This window comes from Lissotriton vulgaris, chromosome 5 (assembly GCF_964263255.1).
Source record: "Lissotriton vulgaris chromosome 5, aLisVul1.2, whole genome shotgun sequence".
NCBI lineage: Eukaryota > Metazoa > Chordata > Amphibia > Caudata > Salamandridae > Lissotriton > Lissotriton vulgaris.
This window is the reverse complement of record NC_141693.1, coordinates 1,515,147,514-1,515,172,662: the sequence shown is the minus strand read 5'-3', so window position 1 is coordinate 1,515,172,662 and position 25,149 is coordinate 1,515,147,514. Positions and strand designations below refer to the sequence as shown.

The 25,149-nt window shown below is 48.4% G+C and overlaps 1 protein-coding gene across 1 annotated transcript in view; it reads right to left on the bottom strand.

Moving 5' to 3' along the window:
- GNAI3 (G protein subunit alpha i3) overlaps positions 1-25,149 on the bottom strand; it is a 292,796-nt gene that overhangs the window by 74,031 nt on the left and 193,616 nt on the right. The window contains exons 4-6 of the mRNA XM_086923567.1: positions 19,494-19,651; positions 1,953-2,081; positions 1,597-1,726 (exon numbers count right to left, since the gene is read on the bottom strand). Of these exons, the coding sequence (XP_086779693.1) occupies positions 1,597-1,726; positions 1,953-2,081; positions 19,494-19,651 (417 nt within the window). The remainder of the gene's footprint in view (positions 1-1,596; positions 1,727-1,952; positions 2,082-19,493; positions 19,652-25,149) is intronic.

Here is a 25,149-nt window from a genome sequence, read left to right as displayed (position 1 = left end):
CTAGGCGGTGATCTATGCACAGATATGAATTCAGCAGCCCACATGCCTCGAACACAAGTATGGGCAAAAAAACAATTTGGGCACAGGGGAAATATACACGATTAGGCAAAAACAATGCAGGCAGAGCCGTGCAGCAGCGTGGGGAGTGACCTGTCTCAGAGCAGGGTCAGAGGATACACGTCCAAACATTCTCTTGCTCTTACAAATGCCATCAAGCATACTATAATTTATTTTTCTGCTTGTGCGACACTTTGAACAGCCTATATCTGCTTTTTAAATACCACATTGCAGCATCAGTGTAGCTCCAAGCAATTTATTTTAAACTAATACTGTATACATTTAACATTTTGTGGTACTGGATAGTGAGTTTAACAGACCATCAGGGTGGCGGAGGATATTACCTTAGTCACCCTGATAGACAAATGTGTCGAATAAAACATGACCGCTGGCATACCGGTCCTTTCTGTACATTGAAAGGAACATAATGACGGTTCCATTTAATGCACAAAATAATTGGTAGTCAGGCGATGTCCGTTTGGACGGACGTCCATCAAACCTTTACTATTTAATCTGCATTAGCCCCTCATTATTTTGATCCAGGATCCGGTATGCATGCATTGATATTCAACGGGTTATGAATATTAATGAAGATCTCATGACCGAGAAGCCATTGCATTCTGGGATTTCACACAGGCAAAGACATACTACTGTTTACATGTCTGAGAAAATCATATGAGAATTTGCAGTCACACTCTGAAAATTAACAAATGTGCATTTACTTAGGATACTACCCATACCTCAGAATATTGCAACACCTACAAGAATTTTTGCTGATCATTTTCAACATTAATTCTGATAGGAGAGACTCGCCTATCACATGCTGACTCTTCAAACCCATACTTTCATGTTCCCTGTAAAACAGTCACCCTAAAATTGTTAATTTTGAGTAGTCTGCCATGGATTGCTTCACTGGCGTTATATCTTCTGTCAGCATGTATCATATGGTATATAACTCCTTTTGTTAACAGTATCTTTGAAAGGACCCTTCCACAAAGTGAGTTAACATTATTTACAAATAGATATGCTTGAAGGTGGGCCTTCCCAAACTCCATTAGCTCAGATAATATTCATGATTGGGTTATGGCCATGTCACGAGGGAAACAGGGGATGGGTATGGTATGAACATGAGATAAGTCGGCCATATATTCTGCAGGCATGTAACAAATATACGATCCCTTAGGCCCTTCCTGTGCCCGCCTTAAGATGAGCCTTGAGAAAGACCACTTCCGCAACTAATTTACAAAGATTTACACTGAGATTTTACCAAAGTACATGTTAAAAAAATAAATATCTAAGATGGCCATCAGTGACTATTTACCTAACTTAGACACTGTTTGGGACCAGACTATGTCCCAAACCTATTCACAATTTGGGGGCCAGGCTTGGAGTACCAAAAGCAATGTTGCATCTTCAGATTACTAAACTTCCTAGTCAGACGATTGGAAACAAAATCAAGACAGTATGTTAATCTAGCCACATTTTAATGCAAGAGAAGCGGTTTTCATACAGATACTTATTTAAATTCAGAGTACCTACCATTTCCTCATCCTCTGCGAGCACCAGATCATAGTCGCTGAGGGACACACAGAATATGATTGCAGTCACACCTTCAAAACAATGTATCCATTTCTTTCGCTCTGATCGCTGACCACCGACATCAAACATCCTGCATTAAATAAAGTCAAGATCATTTTGAAAGTAGATGTCTGGATGCTGGACAGCTTCTGAAGATAGTTCCCACACCCCAAACAAAATAGGAGGCATTCCTAGCATTCAAAAATCATGCTTCTAGGTGGCCTTTTGATTGGATTCAGTTTATACCATGCTTGGCCATAACAGCAATAAGATGTTGATACTGCTCCACTTGAGGAAAGAGGTACCAGCCTACTCACTTGAAGTACAGTTCTCTGAAGGTGAAGTGCGTCTCCACAATTCCCGTTGTCTTGACTCTAGTCCTGAGCACATCCTGCTGGGTTGGAACATAGTTGGGTTGGCCGATTCTCTCCAAGTCATTAAGGTAACTACAAAAAAGGCAGGTTATGCAAGTGTAAATTATTACATCATTCGAAAACAACTAATTTTCCATAATTATGTATTTGAATGGTCACATGGCTGGAGCTGAAATTGATCTATTCTGCATCAACCAGACAGCACCTAAAAGCCTAGCACTAATGGATGACATGCAAGTGAAAGTCACTTGGCTGAGGAGAAACAAATTAGTTACTTACCCTTGGTAACGCTATTGCTGGTGGATTCTATTTCTAACTGCAAATTCCTCACCTTATGAAATTCCTCAGGAGCCAGACTGGAACTGGAAAATTCAAAGCAGTGCTCATGAGTGCCAGCATGCGCTGCAGTGGCACGTCAACACCGTTCAACTCCAGAAGTGACGAACAGGGCACACCCATTCGGCCAACACTAGTTTCTTTCAGAAATTCTTCCAACGCCCACAGCCCACAGAGTCTGTCTGTGAATTTAACAATTCAGTGTAGGGATCCCTAGATTGACATTGTTTTAGATGGAAGAGACCATACCACAGAACTAGAAGCTGGGCAGGCAGTGAGGAATCTGCAGTTAGATAGAGTATCCACCAGAAAGAGCATTACCGAAGGTAAATAACTTTTTCTTCTGATGAATACTTTTAACACCAGATTCCTCACTTTGTGAAGAGATACCAAATCAGTACCTTCAAGGTTGGTGGGTCTGTGGAATGGCTCAGACTAAAACCTTCAGGACAAAGCGGTCAAAATGACCATCTCAAGGAATCTGACAATTAAGGCAGAAGTGCTTTGTGAATGCATGCAATGCTGCCTGACATATCCAGGGTAGGCATGTCTCATACCAACATACTGGTTGCAGATTAGTCTCTGGTGGAGTGACCCTTCCGGGGGGCTGCTTCTTACCCATTGTGTAGCAGATCTCAATGCAGAGGACTATCCATCACGAGAAGGTCTGTTTCTGGGCTGCCTTGCCCTTCTTTGTCCCAGAAAACCCCAGAAGGAGCTATAATCCACTTAGTGCTCTGCCAAAATCAATAGAAAAGTCAAGTGATCAAAGAATGGACATTCTCTTCCTCTTTCAAGGTAAGAGGCAGAGCAAAGGTGGTCAGGAGTTTGCCTCAAGTGAAAAGGCTTCACCACCTTCAACAGGAATGTCGCTCACGTTCAGTTTCTCCACGAAAAAGGTGGTATAAGGGGGCTAACAGAGTATGAAGTCCACTCACGCAGTGTGCAGTAGATACATCGAACTGTGCACTGATTTGACAGGAGTACACACAAAACGGGGAGGACTAAATTAATCTCCCTATGTGGCATTATAAAGGGTGTTGGTGGAAATATTCTGCAAAACATTTTATAACAAGCATTAACAATGCAACGGTCTCGCCTTTTTAAAAGTTAGAGCTATTGGCATTGTAAATGACAAACTTTATTTATGTATTGGTTTTGAAAACAGATAAATAAATGGCATTATCATTTACAATACCAATAGCTTGATCTCTCGCAAATTCGAGACCTATTACATTTGCAATGTAATAGGTCGCGTATTTACGAGTTTGATCTATTGACATTGCAAATAGCAATAAGTTTTATTTATGTTTCAAAAACCAAAACATAAAAAAAGGTCTCACACTGCTGTCTCTCACACTGCTGTCTCTCCCTCACACACCGCTGTCTCTCCCTCACACACCGCTGTCTCTCCCTCACACACCGCTGTCTCTCCCTCACACATCGCTGTCTCTCCCTCACACACCGCTGTTTCTCATACACTGCTGTCTTTCTTGCATACAATGCTGTCTGTCATACACACTGCTGTCTCTCACACTGCAGGTGTGGGTTGTGGGTTTCCAGCTCTCATCACACACACACACACACACACACACACACACACACACACACACACACACACACACACACACACACACACACACAGCCACACCCACACACAGTGTCACACACACAGTGTCACACACACACAGTGTCTCTCACAAACACACACAGTGTCTCACACATACACACAGTGTCTCACACACGACTCTCCGCACTTGTCCCCCACCCCCTATACCTTCTGTTCTTACCCTGCCTCGTCTCCAACCTTGCCCCCTCCCCGGATATCTTGCTGCCCGTTGCCAGCCTGCACCGCCTTACTTCACTGCCAGCCACTCTCCGTCCCCCGCAGCACCGCCAGGCAGCCCTCGGTGCGAGCCCAGGCATGACTCGAATTTTTTAATTGCTCATTGCACCATCAGGATTCAAGCAAGCCGGGCCGAAGACGGCTGAAATGCCAGAAACCGGTCCCCGGTAGCTTGTTTCCTTCCCAGTGTAAGAATTGGCTTTTGTAGTTTGGTTTGCCCTGTTCCCATCATGCACTGGGACAGGAACAGACTAATTTGCATACAGCCAGGTTCTGAAACTGGGATGGTGCAGTGAGCTAAAAAACGGTGTTGGATCTAGCCCTGATCTCTTGACTGGGTGAGAGTATTCTGTTTAATTCAGAGACTCTGTCCCTCACCACCCCTTTTTAGGTCTCGCGACCTTCGATGTGCGCAAGCGCATCGAGCGGAGCGAGAATTCATGTGGCGAAAACAGCTTCAAACCAAAGGGCTTTCAGCCCCGCGGTTTTCATGCTGTTCACGTGAACCACGTGATAACATGCACGCGCATTCAGGGCCAGCCAGCCCAGCACATCAAAGGGCTTCTCCTCCCCTAATTATTCATGGCCGGCTGCAGGCCGGCCGTACTTTCAGTTTCCCGGAACGGCTTCTCCTCACCTAATTAGGGGAGGAGAAGCCCTTTGATGTGCTTCACACCAATGCGCCTCAGTCATTCCTCTTCTTTGTATTTGCTTCCAGACTCCGATCTGCTCATGTGCACAAGACGCTTTACACATTACACTCATCTGCCTGAAGTGGGAGTTTTAAACAAGCAAAACTGGTCCTTCTGTACTTGCAGTTTCACTTCTAATGTGTGTTGTTATTTATCATGATTTTTAGCTGAGGTGTATCACGCTCGTTCATGAGTTTGATCTCTTCATACTGTGAAATGTTTTCAAAGTTGTTTTTGATTGTCTTACCGCTGGAGGTCTCCCTGTGCTACATTTAGCCTCTGACACATGCAACGCCACGCAACCACGCAACGCCACGCAACCACGCAACGCCACGCAACCACGCAACGCCACGCAACGCCACGCAACCACGCAACGCCACTCAACCACGCAACGCCACTCAACCACGCAACGCCACTCAACCACGCAACGCCACTCAACCACGCAACGCCACTCAACTACGCAACGCCACTCAACTACGCAACGTCACTCAACTACGCAACGTCACTCAACTACGCAACGTCACTCAACTACGCACGCCACTCAACTACGCAACGCCACGCAACGACGCAACGCCACGCAACGACGCAACGCCACGCAACTACGCAACGCCACTCAACTACGCAACGCCACTCAACTACGCAACTACGCAACGCCACTCAACTACGCAACTACGCAACGCCACTCATCTACGCAACTACGCAACGCCACGCAACTACACGCAACTACGCAACGCAACGCCACACAACTACGCAACGCCACACAACTACGCAACGCCACACAACTACGCAACTACGCAACGCCACTCAACTACGCAACTACGCAACGCCACGCAACTACACGCAACTACGCAACGCAACGCCACACAACTACGCAACGCCACACAACTACGCAACGCCACACAACTACGCAACGCCACTCAACTACGCAACGCCACGCAACGCCACTCAACTACGCAACGCCACTCAACTTCGCAACGCCACTCAACTACGCAACGCTACGCAACGCCACGCAACGCCACGCCACTCAACTACGCAACGCCACGCAACTACGCAACGCCACTCAACTACGCAACGCCACTCAACTACGCAACGCCACTCAACTACGCAACGCCACTCAACTACGCAACGCCACTCAACTACGCAACGCCACTCAACTACGCAACGCCACTCAACTACGCAACGCCACGCAACTACGCAACCCACGCAACGCCACGCAACTACGCAACGCCACTCACACATGCAACGCCACTCAACTACGCAACGCCACTCAACTACGCAACGCCACTCAACTACGCAACGCCACGCAACTACGCAACGCCACGCAACGACGCAACGCCACGCAACGACGCAACGCCACGCAACGACGCAACGCCACTCAACTACGCAACGCCACGCAACTACGCAACGCCACGCAACTACGCAACGCCACTCAACTACGCAACGTCACTCAACTACGCACGCCACTCAACTACGCAACGCCACTCAACTACGCAACGCCACTCAACTACGCAACGCCACGCAACGACGCAACGCCACTCAACTACGCAACGCCACTCAACTACGCAACGCCACGCAACGACGCAACGCCACTCAACTACGCAACGCCACTCAACTACGCAACGCCACTCAACTACGCAACGCCACTCAACTACGCAACGCCACTCAACTACGCAACGCCACTCAACTACGCAACGCCACTCAACTACGCAACGCCACTCAACTACGCAACTACGCAACGCAACGCAACTACACGCAACTACGCAACGCCACGCAACTACACGCAACTACGCAACGCCACGCAACGCCACTCAACTACGCAACGCCACGCAACGCCACTCAACTACGCAACGCCACGCAACTACGCAACGCCACGCAACTACGCAACGCCACTCAACTACGCAACGCCACTCAACTACGCAACGCCACTCAACTACGCAACGCCACTCAACTACGCAACGCCACTCAACGCCACTCAACTACGCAACGCCACTCAACTACGCAACGCCACTCAACGCCACTCAACTACGCAACGCCACGCAACTACGCAACGCCACTCAACTACGCAACGCCACTCAACTACGCAACGCAACTACGCAACGCCACGCAACTACGCAACGCCACTCAACTACGCAACGCCACTCAACTACGCAACGCAACTACGCAACGCCACGCAACTACGCAACGCCACTCAACTACGCAACGCCACGCAACTACGCAACGCCACTCAACTACGCAACGCCACGCAACTACGCAACGCCACTCAACTACGCAACGCCACGCAACTACGCAACGCCACTCAACTACGCAACGCCACTCAACTACGCAACGCCACGCAACTACGCAACGCCACTCAACTACGCAACGCCACGCAACGCCACTCAACTACGCAACGCCACTCAACTACGCAACGCCACGCAACGCCACTCAACTACGCAACGCCACTCAACTACGCAACGCCACTCAACTACGCAACGCCACTCAACTACGCAACGCCACGCAACTACACGCAACTACGCAACGCCACGCAACTACACGCAACTACGCAACTACGCAACGCCACGCAACTACACGCAACTACGCAACTACGCAACTACGCAACGCCACGCAACGCCACTCAACTACGCAACGCCACTCAACTACGCAACGCCACTCAACTACGCAACGCCACGCAACGCCACTCAACTACGCAACGCCACGCAACGCCACTCAACTACGCAACGCCACTCAACTACGCAACGCCACGCAACTACGCAACGCCACGCAACTACGCAACGCCACGCAACGCCACTCAACTACGCAACGCCACTCAACTACGCAACGCCACTCAACTACGCAACGCCACTCAACTACGCAACGCCACTCAACCACGCAACCACGCAACGCCACGCAACCACGCAACGCCACGCAACCACGCAACGCCACTCAACCACGCAACGCCACTCAACCACGCAACGCCACTCAACTACGCAACGCCACTCAACTACGCAACGCCACGCAACTACACGCAACTACGCAACTACGCAACGCCACGCAACGCCACGCAACTACACGCAACTACGCAACTACGCAACGCCACGCAACTACACGCAACTACGCAACTACGCAACGCCACGCAACGCCACTCAACTACGCTACGCAACGCCACGCAACGCCACTCAACTACGCTACGCCACGCAACGCCACTCAACTACGCAACGCCACGCAACGCCACTCAACTACGCAACGCCACGCAACGCCACTCAACTACGCAACGCCACGCAACGCCACTCAACTACGCAACGCCACTCAACTACGCAACGCCACTCAACTACGCAACGCCACTCAACTACGCAACGCCACGCAACTACGCAACGCCACGCAACGCCACTCAACTACGCAACGCCACTCAACTACGCAACGCCACTCAACTACGCAACGCCACTCAACTACGCAACGCCACGCAACCACGCAACGCCACGCAACCACGCAACGCCACTCAACCACGCAACGCCACTCAACCACGCAACGCCACTCAACCACGCAACGCCACTCAACCACGCAACGCCACTCAACCACGCAACGCCACTCAACCACGCAACGCCACTCAACCACGCAACGCCACTCAACCACGCAACGCCACTCAACCACGCAACGCCACTCAACCACGCAACGCCACTCAACCACGCAACGCCACTCAACCACGCAACGCCACTCAACCACGCAACGCCACTCAACCACGCAACGCCACTCAACCACGCAACGCCACTCAACCACGCAACGCCACTCAACCACGCAACGCCACTCAACCACGCAACGCCACTCAACCACGCAACGCCACGCAACCACGCAACGCCACTCAACTACGCAACGCCACGCAACGCCACTCAACTACGCAACGCCACGCAACGCCACTCAACGCCACTCAACTACGCAACGCCACGCAACTACACGCAACTACGCAACTACACGCAACTACGCAACTACACGCAACTACGCAACTACGCAACTACGCAACGCCACGCAACGCCACGCAACTACACGCAACTACGCAACTACGCAACGCCACGCAACTACACGCAACTACGCAACTACGCAACTACGCAACTACGCAACTACGCAACTACGCAACTACGCAACTACGCAACGCCACGCAACGCCACTCAACTACGCAACGCCACTCAACTACGCAACGCCACGCAACGCCACTCAACTACGCAACGCCACGCAACGCCACTCAACTACGCAACGCCACTCAACTACGCAACGCCACTCAACTACGCAACGCCACTCAACTACGCAACGCCACTCAACTACGCAACGCCACTCAACTACGCAACGCCACGCAACTACGCAACGCCACTCAACTACGCAACGCCTACGCAACTACACAACTACGCAACGCCTACGCAACTACACAACTACGCAACGCCTACGCAACTACACAACTACGCAACGCCTACGCAACTACACAACTACGCAACGCCACGCAACGCCACTCAACTACGCAACGCCACTCAACTACGCAACGCCTACGCAACTACACAACTACGCAACGCCACTCAACTACACAACTACGCAACGCCACGCAACGCCACTCAACTACGCAACGCCACTCAACTACGCAACGCCTACGCAACGCCACTCAACCACGCAACGCCACTCAACCACGCAACGCCACTCAACCACGCAACGCCACTCAACCACGCAACGCCACTCAACCACGCAACGCCACTCAACCACGCAACGCCACTCAACCACGCAACGCCACTCAACCACGCAACGCCACTCAACCACGCAACGCCACTCAACCACGCAACGCCACTCAACCACGCAACGCCACTCAACCACGCAACGCCACTCAACCACGCAACGCCACTCAACCACGCAACGCCACTCAACCACGCAACGCCACTCAACCACGCAACGCCACTCAACCACGCAACGCCACTCAACCACGCAACGCCACTCAACCACGCAACGCCACTCAACCACGCAACGCCACTCAACCACGCAACGCCACTCAACCACGCAACGCCACTCAACCACGCAACGCCACTCAACCACGCAACGCCACTCAACCACGCAACGCCACTCAACCACGCAACGCCACTCAACCACGCAACGCCACTCAACCACGCAACGCCACTCAACCACGCAACGCCACTCAACCACGCAACGCCACTCAACCACGCAACGCCACTCAACCACGCAACGCCACTCAACCACGCAACGCCACTCAACCACGCAACGCCACTCAACCACGCAACGCCACTCAACCACGCAACGCCACTCAACCACGCAACGCCACTCAACCACGCAACGCCACTCAACCACGCAACGCCACTCAACCACGCAACGCCACTCAACCACGCAACGCCACTCAACCACGCAACGCCACTCAACCACGCAACGCCACTCAACCACGCAACGCCACTCAACCACGCAACGCCACTCAACCACGCAACGCCACTCAACCACGCAACGCCACTCAACCACGCAACGCCACTCAACCACGCAACGCCACTCAACCACGCAACGCCACTCAACCACGCAACGCCACGCAACGCCACTCAACCACGCAACGCCACTCAACCACGCAACGCCACTCAACCACGCAACGCCACTCAACCACGCAACGCCACTCAACCACGCAACGCCACTCAACCACGCAACGCCACTCAACCACGCAACGCCACTCAACCACGCAACGCCACTCAACCACGCAACGCCACTCAACCACGCAACGCCACTCAACCACGCAACGCCACTCAACCACGCAACGCCACTCAACCACGCAACGCCACTCAACCACGCAACGCCACTCAACCACGCAACGCCACTCAACCACGCAACGCCACTCAACCACGCAACGCCACTCAACCACGCAACGCCACTCAACCACGCAACGCCACTCAACCACGCAACGCCACTCAACCACGCAACGCCACTCAACCACGCAACGCCACTCAACCACGCAACGCCACTCAACCACGCAACGCCACTCAACCACGCAACGCCACTCAACCACGCAACGCCACTCAACCACGCAACGCCACTCAACCACGCAACGCCACGCAGCCACGCAACGCCACGCAGCCACGCAACGCCACGCAGCCACGCAACGCCACTCAGCCACGCAACGCCACTCAGCCACGCAACGCCACTCAGCCACGCAACGCCACACAGCCACGCAGTGCCACTTTCACACACACTGTGCAGTGCACAATAGGTCTCGCAGTAGGAAAGTTGGAGATATTGGTTTTTTAAATGACAAAGCCCTTTATGTTTTTAACATGCAAAATAAAAGGCATTGTTATTTGCAATTGTAATAGCTCCAACTTTCCTACTGCGAGACCTATTGGCAACGCCAGTGCTTGTTGTAAATATTTTTGTCCACCCTAAGCGTGGAAGGGTATACTCAGATGTGAGTCCCTTGCTCATTGCACCATCAGGATTCAAGCAAGCCGGGCCGAAGACGGCTGAAATGCCAGAAACCGGTCCCCGGTAGCTTGTTTCCTTCCCAGTGTAAGAATTGGCTTTTGTAGTTTGGTTTGCCCTGTTCCCATCATGCACTGGGACAGGAACAGTCTAATTTGCATACAGCCAGGTTCTGAAACTGGGATGGTGCAGTGAGCTAAAAAACTGTGTTGGATCTAGCCCTGATCTCTTGACTGGGTGAGAGTATTCTGTTTAATTCAGAGACTCTGTCCCTCACCACCCCTTTTTGTAAATATTTTTGTCCACCCTAAGCGTGGAAGGGTATACTCAGATGTGAGTCCCTTGCTCATTGCACCATCAGGATTCAAGCAAGCCGGGCCGAAGACGGCTGAAATGCCAGAAACCGGTCCCCGGTAGCTTGTTTCCTTCCCAGTGTAAGAATTGGCTTTTGTAGTTTGGTTTGCCCTGTTCCCATCATGCACTGGGACAGGAACAGACTAATTTGCATACAGCCAGGTTCTGAAACTGGGATGGTGCAGTGAGCTAAAAAACGGTGTTGGATCTAGCCCTGATCTCTTGACTGGGTGAGAGTATTCTGTTTAATTCAGAGACTCTGTCCCTCACCACCCCTTTTTGTAAATATCGAATTTTTTAAATGGCAGCTACATTTATGGAAGCAAAAATATGTTGTGTTGACGTTTTAAATTCCGGAGTAATGGGAAAAGGGAGGGTGTGTGGACCCGGACAGATGCAGGTTTGTGCATTTACAGAAGGGACAGTGATCGACTCATGCAGCAGCGTCAAGGAAGGGGCAGAACTGGGCAATAAAGTGCCTTAAATAGACTGAGGACTTCTTGTTTCCAGGAGGGCAGGCGGGCGGCACACCACTACTTGAAGCACGTGGTCCTTCTGAAGGAATAATGCTTGTGATCTTTCAAGGGAAACAATAGACTAGATGAAGCAGAGAATTCTATGTAAACGGCTGCAAGGATTGGTGGGAAGAGGCAGAGAAGGCTGTTTTAACAAGCGCAGTGAAAGCAAATGCGGGCGGCACGCCACCACTTGGAGTGTGCAGGGCCTTCTGAAGGAACAATGCTTGTGATTTTTCAAGGGAAAGAAACGATTAGATGTTGCAGAGAGTTTTACTTTAACAGCTGCAACTTGATGTCTTTAATTCCTGAGTAATTGGACGAGGGGGTGTGTGTGGACCCAGACAGAAGCAGGTTTGTACATTTACATAAGGGGCAGGGATCGACTCATGCAGCAGCATCGGGGAAGGGGCAGAACTGGGCAATAAAGTGCTTAGAGCGCGCGGGGCCTTCTGAAGGAACAATGCTAGTGATCTTTCAAAAGGCTGCACAGCCAAAAGGGTTTACAGACGTTTCTACTGAAAGCCAAAGAATAGATTACAAGGTGCAGAGGCTTCGACGTAAACAGTTGCAACGATTGGAGGAAAGAGGAAGAGAAGGCTGTTTTAACAAGCGCGGTGAAAGGAAATCGCGCTGCGAATCGTGCTGCGAATCGCGCGCAGCTAAATAATTAATTTTAAAAGTGAACAGAGAAACAGTATAAACTCGCATGGGCGTGAACACGCTCATACACAAAAGCACGCGCGCACAAACCATGAGCTCCAGGGAAAATCGGTGCCGACGCTCAGGCACAATGACCTCGTGCACAGTATAGGAAACACATTATTTGTCGTGTATGTTGCCTCTACGATTATACCATACACATTTGTACATGTTTGCATTAAAGTTGGTCATCATTTAAGACGTTCCCGAATTGAAATGATATTTACGCGTAAGCGTTCGTTTATAGGTCAGATGTAAGTCAAGTTAGTAGTCTGGCACAGTTGTGTTATTGTAATCACGATGTGAGGTATTACCACTAACATCTGAGCTACATGCACAATTTGGGAATGTTTTCCGGAAGCCACGTTCACTTAGAGTATTCCACATGGATATGTGACTTAATTTCCATAATCTTTATGCTGGTGCTTTTTCAACCACGGCAATACTACAATACTGTGAACACACGCAACCTGTTAAAAGTGTGTATTACAACTCTTTTGACACGAAATGTAGGACAGACGCAGTGCCTAACTTAGAACAAGCGAGCTCCGGCTGATCACCACCATCTTTCTCCGAGGCGAAGCAGAAATGCCTCGGACAAAGCACTGTCATTTTCGCATTCGGGCGTGGTTTTCTTGCTCTCCTCTTCCCATTGGCTGGAATGTAAAATTCCAGCCAATGGGAAGAGGAGAGAAAGAACACAAGAAAAAAGATGCCCCCGAATCCGAAAAAGACGGGGCTTGAACGGAGTGACGCCCCTCTCCTCCAATGGCTGGCCTTCGTTTAGGAAGCCAGCCAATGTAGAAGAGGGGCGGGTTCAAGCCCCACTCTAGAAAATATTAAATCTCGGAGCGAGACTGCGCAAGCGCAGCCTACGGTCCAAGACCTAAAAAGCACAACTGGTGATTTGAACAAGCACAGTTGGTCTTTTAAATGTAAAAATAGACTCCAATATCGGAGAGGTAACCTTCAAATATGTCCAACGGTAGCCCTTGCTGGGCCAAAAACAAAGCAAACACTACTACACTGGACAGTCTTGCAGGAAGGGGTATAAATGCCGGGTACCACACCATCCCACAAATCTGTCCCATTAACCTGCATATGCAGATTTCATGACTGGGACATGTCCGCTAAGATGACATTAACAACCTCAGGAGGGAGATCAAATTAACCCAAAGACGCTGGAAGTGTCAGTGAGGAATGTGCAGTTAGAGTATCCACCACAAAGATGGTTACCAAAGGGAATGACTTGCTCTTACTTCTAACAGTAAATTCCTCACCTGGTAAATAAATACCAAAGCAGTACCCCTGCAGTTGGTGGGTCTGTGACCTGACTAAGATCAAAAAGTCCAGCAAGATCAAGTGGGTAAAATGCCCCTCTCAAAAGACCGGACTGCTTAGGCACCAGTGCTTCATGAACATATATACCAACATCCACTTAGCCACCTGACTAATATGAAAATTCAGGACAGGCACTCCATGTGGCAAGTCAGTGGTGGCAGCTCTGACGGAAGTAGCCTATAAGCCTTCTGCCGTTGCGCCTTAGCCAGAGAACAATCTATCAGGAGATGGTCGGTTTTTGCACAGCATTGACCTTTTTCGCCTCTGAGAACCCCACAAAGAGCTGTAGGTCCACCCGTTTTTCTTTGGTGAGATCTATATAAAACTTTAGTGTCCTCTTAAGTCCTAACAATGGAGTCTCTTTATCCTTAGAGAAAAGAGGTGGAGAAAAGAATGCTGCAAGGGTGATAGTCTGCCAGTCATAACCAGGAGTAAGGAGTAACCAATTATGGCAGAAAGGAAGCTAGAGTCCTTAACACCAACTTGTATGGGAAGAATGTTGCCTAATGGGGTTTGACAGAAAAAAACTGCAGCTCGCTCACACACCTAGCCGATGTAATGGCGATGAGAAGACCATTTTCAACATCAAAAGTCTCAATGGTAAACTGCAGCTGCTCAAACAAAAGAGGTGCACATCAAAAAAAGAGAACACTTAATTCAAGTCTTACTGTGGCATCACAAAGAGTTGAGGTGCAACTAAATGTTGCAAACTATGTAAAAATCTCATCACAACAGGTGATTTAATTAAAGAATGCAGAGACAGCAACCATAAAAAAGCTGAAAGATCCGACAAATAGCTCTAAACAGTGCCAAAATCACCTCCTTGCTGGGCAAGGACACAACAACCAACCAGACAACTTGGCTTGCAGTGGATCACTTTGGTGAGAGCCACATAAACCATAAATTCGTCCCATCGACGGGCATACAGATTAAGTAGACATATGCCTCCCGCGAAAATGCTATCAGCAGCCTTATGAGGAAGGTCAAGTAAGGTCAACTGTCCTTGCTCAATCTACAAGCATAGAGATGCAGATTGTGCAGACCTGGGTTCAGGACCCTGCCCTTCTGTTGCAACAGATGATCCATCTAAAGCAGCAGCTTGATGGGAGGATAGACGCTCATGCAGAGGGGATCCGGGTACCACACTCTACAGGTACAATGCTTACCAATAGGATGACTTGGGTCCGGTCCATCGTGATATTCTTTAGAACTCTGGGCAGAAGAGGGAGCGGCAGGAAGGCATACAGGAATCCCAATCTCCACTTCAAGTGGAATGAGTCTTCAAGAGAGAGTCTTCTTGGGCACTCCAAAGAACAAAAGCGTTGACACTGCGCTTTCTTGGTGGTAGCAAAAAATTGTACTAGAGTACTGCCCATTGATGGAAGACGCCCTTCACCACCTGCGGGTTCAACCTCTATTTGTGGACTGTTAAGTGTGAGGGGATGAGTTTGTCCACCCTGGTGTTTAGAGATCCTGCCCAGTGGTTCGCCACCAGAGAAATTCCTTGGCAATCCTGGCACTTTCAGAGGCATAGAGACTCCTGGCAGAGTACCCAGTTCCCCACCCTGCTTGTTGCAGTACCACTTAGTAGTGGCGGTGTCTATGAGCACCTGCCTTCCTGATGGAGGGCGAGAAGTCATTCAACACTAAGCAAATCGCCCTCAACTTCAACAAATTGATGTATAGTTGAGCTTTTGGATGTAGAGCAGAGGCCTCTGATCTCTCTCTCGCTCTCTCTCCTTCCCCCTCCTACCTTCTAACTCCTTCTCCCCCTCTGTAGCTTGCTGCAGTTGGAGGTGGTTGACAACTGTCTGGGGCGAATCTACCTTTTCAGGTAGTCATTGACATCAGGGAAACCTGGCACTCCTGACATCTTCAGATCGGCAGCAACCACCACCATCACCTTTGTGAACACCTGAGGGGCACTGGCAGACTGAAAGGGAGCATGGCAAAATTACATTTTTGGTGACCCACCTTCAACCGCAGGTTGCCACATTGGCCTTGTCGGACTGGGATGTGAAAATTTGCATCCTCCTGCTTCAACACCACCATCTTGTCTCCAGGAAGGTCTCGGCAGAAAAAACCTGGGCCAAAATGAGCATGTTGAATTAGAATTTTGAATTCACAGGAAGGCACCATAAAGTAATTGGAATAACAACCAGTCCCGGCTTTCAATGCTGGAACCCACTCTACAGTTCCTTGGGCTACAAAAGCCTGCACTTCCTGGCATAAGATGGACAGGTAGTCCTCAAACAAGTGTTCAACCCTCAGGACTCGTCAAATCCACTCGCTCCCGCTCGCATTTGTGAGGGAGAATTGATTAGGATGAGCTATTTTTTTGTCCTACTCGCCCTTTCTGGCGAGTAGGAAGACAAACTAACTTTTGGCCTCGGTCTTTGAAAACGAAGCAAAAGTGACAATATAACACGATTTAAAGACATTTTTATTGCTCACAAAGGGAATGAACAATAAAGAGGCCTTTAAATCTTGTTATCTTGTCACTTTTGCCCGTTTTTAGAGACGGAGGTCAAGTAGGTTGTAGTTAGGTCGAGGGGATTTTCCAAGGTACTAGACCTGCAGGACTAGTACCATTTTTCGAGCCCTGACCCTAGCTGACAGGTGTGGTGTGTCAAGAATGAAGGACAGAGCGTAACGCTATTAGGCAATCTACAGGACTGTCCGAAGTGATGTTTTGCCACCCAGCAGTAAGTGGCTTATCCGGTCACCCACAGATTGCATTGTACCCCTAACGGGGCACTAAATAGATTTTGCAGTTGTTGCTTTAAGGTTGGAAGATTGGGAGGAACACTGCCCCTGATGACCAGACAACTATATGCCGGACACAAGTCCCCCACCCTGAAAGGGTTGGAAACCTGTTGTGCAGACTTGGAGGCTGGTGTTGTCAATATGCAGGGCCCCTGGTCTAGCCCTTAAAATGGTGAAACAGTTGTCTGGACTGCAGGGCTGAAGGTGTAAGACCACGAGAACGTGCAGAAGATAGTGTTTCTTTAAATCATTCTAGGCCTAAGCCTACCCATACACAAAACAAGCGACAGCCGCCAAAAAGGCATGTCTATGAAAGATGCCTGGATGTCCCTGGAGAAGGCAATGGAATTCCTTCATTTATGGCTTCAAAGCACAACACTAGTTCTCATAGCCCTGCACAGACAATCGGTGTTGTCCAGGCATAAGCTGATGACACATTTGGCTGCATTTACACCATTAAGAAATTCCTTCAGTCTGCTGGGACTACAGATAAAATCTCAGCCACCATGTCACAACGTGCATGAGTAAAACGTGCAAGAAAGCAGCTTGAATTAAAATACCTCAAGGCAAGACTAGCTGTAGAGAACATAAGCTTGCCAAAAGAATTAACTAATTTTGACTTCCTAGGAGAGGTGAGTGGAAAAGCATTTACTGGTGGATACCTATACCACCAAACTTTCTGGGGACATAGATTTGGTGAGGAAACCCTGGTCGCCTATGGTAGCTCTATGGCGATTGGCAACTTGTTTGGTGACTGGGGGGCCAAGTGCCCAGCAGTGTGTCAGTTAGAGCCTCTTTAATGGGCACAATGGTAATTTTAACTTTCATAGTGGGGAGGTGGAAATCAGGAACATCAGCCCTCCTGATCGAAGTTGCGAAATAAACTATTTCTTTTGGCGGAGGTAAAGATGGGATGGGTGGTTCGTGCCAGTCCAATGTCTGGGTAAGTGCCCGGTCAACTGGCCTGTATCTTTATATTCCAGTTGTCTTCACCACAGGTTTTGCCAAATTCGTCACCATCCCCACTACTGTCATCTCCATAAAACTGGCTTTGATCAGAGCTGGAGCCAAAAAGCTGGTGTAATGTGTTAGCGGCTGTGTGATAGTGCAATTGTGTCAAAGCCCAATCTGTATAATATAGGTTGCGGCACATGAAGATCTATGCAGTGAAGTCAAGTCAAAGCTGTTAGGAGTCGGGAAATACAATAGGTTGCAGATACTTCTCTGGGGGCATCAGTGCCTGCATTGATGTTTGAGGGACTGACGTTTGTTGTGGAACCGAGCCAGATGCCGGTGCTAAACTCGAAGAGGGTTGAAGGGGCCCAGATTGTGCCAAAGGTGAACCTGCAGGAGGTAACCCAAACTGAAGGTCCTGTGGATCTTTGGGGCCCTACGGTGTGCGACAGAGCCAAAAGTGAGCCAAAAATGCATAACATAGCCTCTCAAAAGACTTCGACTCGCTGTGACATTGCAAACGTGCAGAGGAACTTGATGCATCGAGTCGAGAGATGAAATCGGCTCCTCAGTGGATTGACAGCGAGACGGAGGCACAGTGACTCCCTAGAACATGTCCCACTTGGACTTGTTCAGTTCCTTCATTGATTTACCTTAAGACTTAAACCTCAAGGAAGATCTTCCACGGGGACGACTTTAAGAGGGGGTGGTGTCTGCTTTTGACTTGGAGTGGTGCCTTCCTGTACTTCACCTAGAGATCCTGTATGGATTTCGGTTTCATCAGGGCCCAGTCATTGCAGTCCTTGGAGTCCGGTAATGAGCCTAGGCATTAAAGGCAGTAACCTCATTAGGATCTGTCACAAACATCTGCTTGCGACAGTCCCAACTAGGCTTAAAGGGTTGGCATTTCTTGCTCAGTGTAAAAATTTCTGAAGAAAAAAATCTTCTCATAAGGGAAGAAAAAGAGGAGCTCGGAATATGCGCCTGAAGTTGCGGAAAGAAAGGAACTGACATGTTCGCAAGGGTGGGGCTTATGTGCACCTCTGTTTGTCACTTCCGGATCAGAACAGCTTCGAAACAGAATTGTACAGGAGAACTGCTTAAAATTTTCCGGCCCCATTCCGATGTGTATGGATATTCACATGGTGAGGATTCTGATGTTCGGCATTTCCATCAGAAAGAAGCAAAAACAAAAGTCACAAGCACTGAATCCGCTCCCCAGAAGCAATCATGAAGGGTCACAGGCTGTGGCCAGGTGCCCGCAGCATGAACTATATATAGGCATGAAAGAAAAGTTACTATCCATGGTGACTATAGCTCAAGCTTCAATCGGCCATGAGCACCAAGAATAAATGTCAATTTGCAAGGCACATGTAGGAATGAGTCACAAGTACTGAAGCACAAACATGAACTGACCCTGAAGCATAGGTGTTAAATATCACAAGCTTTGAACCAGTGGTTAAAACCTACAGGGACTCAAAGAGATACATGTTCTTACCCCTCCCATCTGACGCTCAATCGTCAAGTAACAGTCACTCGAATCGCTGATAACAGTACTTACTATGCGGCAGAGTCATTCAACTGATATTCACGGGATCGGGAGAAGCAAGCTTGAACACCACTGTCCTTCCATAACCGAGTAATAACACCACACAGTTCCGGGGTCATCACACCCTCTTCTGCGCTTCCGGCCAACACAAATAACTGTCGTGCGTCATCCTAGAGAAAAAGAGAATATATATTGATTGCAGCAATGTTGGTGAAGGCATAATTAAGTTCCACATGTTTCTTTGGAAGGAGGAGAGAACAATTTACATACAACTTGGAAAGCTGCCATGCTTAGCCTCCAAAGGGGAGAGCCGCAACGATTATCCTGGTCATAAATGCAAGGCTACAGCTGCTCTAGAGTTCCCTGAAAGATACTATATAACCCCGAACTCTCATCCATTCAGCACACAATACTTCTTTATTTTTAAGTGGAGCTGGCAGCAGCTATCTACTGCCTACATTTATGGTGTTCAGATGGAGGGCAGTTGAAAGGGACACTGATTGGACTAAGTACAATAGTACTACAGTGGTGCGTCTTTTTAGGTCTCGCCTATTCTATCCTACAGGGATAAGTAGGCGAGATTATAGTAGGCGGACAAGAAAAGTCTACCTAGCTGCGGATCGGGTACAGTTCATGTGAGCTATGCGCGTGCACATCATCGCCAGCCACATCACACACTACCATTTGTCTGTGCTTCGGCATCAGACTTCAAAGGCTGTCGCTCCCCCGCCTCCCACATCAGACTTGAAAGTAATGCACTCCCCCGCCACAGCAATGCAGAGCTTTTTTTTTTTCTACATGGCATGTTACTTATTTCCTGTCTTTCTCTGGCTCACATTTTACTTTCTTCTCTGACTCATGCTTTTTTCTTTGAGGTCTCTTGCTAATACTTATTCATTTCTCCCTCTCGCTATTGTGGTTTTTTTTCCTCTCTGTCTAATTCCTTTAATCTCATTCTCTGGATCATGCTTTTTAGGTCGAGCTTGCTCGACTTTTAGTAAAAGGGGATCTTAAAAGTGCAACCCAGCCTTTGCTTGCTGGCTACAAGCTTGAGTGTAAGTGCAAGCGCGGCCATCTGCCTTTCCTTTGTCATGGGTAATTAAGCGCCTCTCTCCGGGCACCCTTTCATGTCCGGCGAGCAGGCCAATGCCCCCATGCTGTTGCAATAACAGGCTCACGTTTCACCCGGCCCTCGTACCACTACACAGACACAACTTAACTTTTCTAGAGTCACCATCATTTAAAATAAGACTTATGCTGTTTGTGTGTGTGCATTTGTTTCCTAGTTTTTTTTTCTGCTTGTGTAACAGGAATTTAGCAAATGATATTCACTCCTGGGCAAAGCACAAGCTACGTCAGTTTATATAATAATAAAATATATAATTAATAGGCAATGATGCAAAAATTCTTTTTAATGCACCATTGGAAATATTCTATTCTGTATCCCGTAGTTGACCTTTGCCTGATGACATTTTACCAGCCTTTTATTTTTAATTTAAAGTGAGAACAGTCAGTATCTACAGCTTGTGCGCAGATCATGATACCTTGTTGCATTTCCGCCTGCGCTGTTAACGGCTAACGCCACCCCCCTCTCTGTGGGCTCGTGAACTTTTCATCCCACTGAAAGCACTAATGCTTAGGACTGCCAAAGAGACTTTTCATCAGACCCTGAGCTTTGACAGCACCGGTGCTTGTGCTATACAATGCATGTATGCATAGGTTTCAAAGCTAGAATTTTGTGTTTTTTCATGTCAGCTGATGCATTTCAAATGATTAGTTGGTGGCGTAGACTGGAGCTACTGTGTTTTCTCTTTCCCATAACACTTTATTTTAAAAGTTCGGAACAGGCTCTTGTGACTTGGGGCCCAGCATAGTTAAATATCTATCTATCTATCACCCTCACTATCTATCTATCACCCTCACTATCTATCTATCACCCTCACTATCTATCTATCACCCTCACTATCTATCTATCACCCTCACTATCTATCTATCACCCTCACTATCTATCTATCACCCTCACTACCTATCTATCGTCCTCACTACCTATCTATCGCCCTCACTATCTATCTATCGCCCTCACTATCTATCTATCGCCCTCACTATCTATCTATCGCCCTCACTATCTATCGCCCTCACTATCTATCGCCCTCACTATCTATCTATCGCCCTCACTATCTATCTATCGCCCTCACTATCTATCTATCGCCCTCACTATCTATCTATCGCCCTCACTATCTATCTATCGCCCTCACTATCTATCTATCGCCCTCACTATCTATCTATCGCCCTCACTATCTATCTATCACCCTCACTATCTATCTATCACCCTCACTATCTATCTATCGCCCTCACTACCTATCTATCGCCCTCACTACCTATCTATCGCCCTCACTACCTATCGATCGCCCTCACTATCTATCTATCGCCCTCACTATCTATCTATCGCCCTCACTATCTATCTATCGCCCTCACTATCTATCTATCGCCCTCACTATCTATCTATCGCCCTCACTATCTATCTATCGCCCTCACTATCTATCTATCGCCCTCACTATCTATCTATCGCCCTCACTATCTATCTATCGCCCTCACTATCTATCTATCGCCCTCACTATCTATCTATCGCCCTCACTATCTATCTATCGCCCTCACTATCTATCTATCACCCTCACTATCTATCTATCACCCTCACTATCTATCTATCACCCTCACTACCTATCTATCGCCCTCACTATCTATCGATCGCCCTCACTATCTATCGATCGCCCTCACTATCTATCGCCCTCACTATCTATCTATCGCCCTCACTATCTATCTATCGCCCTCACTATCTATCTATCGCCCTCACTATCTATCTATCGCCCTCACTATCTATCTATCGCCCTCACTATCTATCTATCGCCCTCACTATCTATCTATCGCCCTCACTATCTATCTATCGCCCTCACTATCTATCTATCGCCCTCACTACCTATCGATCGCCCTCACTATCTATCGCCCTCACTATCTATCGCCCTCACTATCTATCGCCCTCACTATCTATCGCCCTCACTATCTATCTATCGCCCTCACTATCTATCTATCGCCCTCACTATCTATCTATCGCCCTCACTATCTATCGCCCTCACTATCTATCTATCGCCCTCACTATCTATCTATCGCCCTCACTATCTATCTATCGCCCTCACTATCTATCTATCGTCCTCACTATCTATCTATCGTCCTCACTATCTATCACCCTCACTACCTATCTATCGCCCTTACTACCTATCTATCGCCCTTACTACCTATCTATCGCCCTCACTACCTATCGATCGCCCTCACTACCTATCGATCGCCCTCACTACCTATCGATCGCCCTCACTACCTATCGATCGCCCTCACTACCTATCGATCGCCCTCACTATCTATCTATCGCCCTCACTATCTATCTATCGCCCTCACTATCTATCTATCGCCCTCACTATCTATCGCCCTCACTATCTATCTATCGCCCTCACTATCTATCTATCGCCCTCACTATCTATCTATCGCCCTCACTATCTATCTATCGCCCTCACTATCTATCTATCGTCCTCACTATCTATCGTCCTCACTATCTATCACCCTCACTACCTATCTATCGCCCTTACTACCTATCTATCGCCCTTACTACCTATCTATCACCCTCACTATCTATCTATCACCCTCACTATCTATCTATCACCCTCACTACCTATCTATCGTCCTCACTACCTATCTATCGCCCTCACTATCTATCTATCGCCCTCACTATCTATCTATCGCCCTCACTATCTATCTATCGCCCTCACTATCTATCGCCCTCACTATCTATCGCCCTCACTATCTATCTATCGCCCTCACTATCTATCTATCGCCCTCACTATCTATCTATCGCCCTCACTATCTATCTATCGCCCTCACTATCTATCTATCGCCCTCACTATCTATCTATCACCCTCACTATCTATCTATCACCCTCACTATCTATCTATCGCCCTCACTACCTATCTATCGCCCTCACTACCTATCTATCGCCCTCACTACCTATCGATCGCCCTCACTATCCATCTATCGCCCTCACTATCTATCTATCGCCCTCACTATCTATCTATCGCCCTCACTATCTATCTATCGCCCTCACTATCTATCTATCGCCCTCACTATCTATCTATCGCCCTCACTATCTATCTATCGCCCTCACTATCTATCTATCGCCCTCACTATCTATCTATCACCCTCACTATCTATCTATCACCCTCACTACCTATCTATCGTCCTCACTACCTATCTATCGCCCTCACTATCTATCTATCGCCCTCACTATCTATCTATCGCCCTCACTATCTATCTATCGCCCTCACTATCTATCTATCGCCCTCACTATCTATCTATCGCCCTCACTATCTATCTATCACCCTCACTATCTATCTATCACCCTCACTATCTATCTATCACCCTCACTACCTATCTATCGCCCTCACTATCTATCGATCGCCCTCACTATCTATCGATCGCCCTCACTATCTATCGCCCTCACTATCTATCTATCGCCCTCACTATCTATCTATCGCCCTCACTATCTATCTATCGCCCTCACTATCTATCTATCGCCCTCACTATCTATCTATCGCCCTCACTATCTATCTATCGCCCTCACTATCTATCTATCGCCCTCACTATCTATCTATCGCCCTCACTATCTATCTATCGCCCTCACTACCTATCGATCGCCCTCACTATCTATCGCCCTCACTATCTATCGCCCTCACTATCTATCGCCCTCACTATCTATCGCCCTCACTATCTATCTATCGCCCTCACTATCTATCTATCGCCCTCACTATCTATCTATCGCCCTCACTATCTATCGCCCTCACTATCTATCTATCGCCCTCACTATCTATCTATCGCCCTCACTATCTATCTATCGCCCTCACTATCTATCTATCGTCCTCACTATCTATCTATCGTCCTCACTATCTATCACCCTCACTACCTATCTATCGCCCTTACTACCTATCTATCGCCCTTACTACCTATCTATCGCCCTCACTACCTATCGATCGCCCTCACTACCTATCGATCGCCCTCACTACCTATCGATCGCCCTCACTACCTATCGATCGCCCTCACTACCTATCGATCGCCCTCACTATCTATCGATCGCCCTCACTATCTATCGATCGCCCTCACTATCTATCGATCGCCCTCACTATCTATCGATCGCCCTCACTATCTATCGATCGCCCTCACTATCTATCGATCGCCCTCACTATCTATCTATCGCCCTCACTATCTATCTATCGCCCTCACTATCTATCTATCGCCCTCACATCTAAGTCACGTAAATACAACACATAATGCATTACAAATTCTATAGGTGTCACATTTGCGAAAGTTAAAACTATTGGCATTGTAAATGACAAAGCTATTAATTTAGATATTTTCAAAACCAACACAAATACAAAATTTGTCATTTACAATACCAATAGCCCAAACGTTCCTAATGCGAGACCTATTGCATTGCAAACGCGTGTTGAAAGAGTGTTGTGTGTTGGTCTGACTTTGCAGTGTGCGGTCTCCTGCCACCTCATGAACATTAAGGCTGCAGGGATCATTTTACACCGAGAGAGAGCCTTGCTTTCTAGGATAGAGGCAAGGT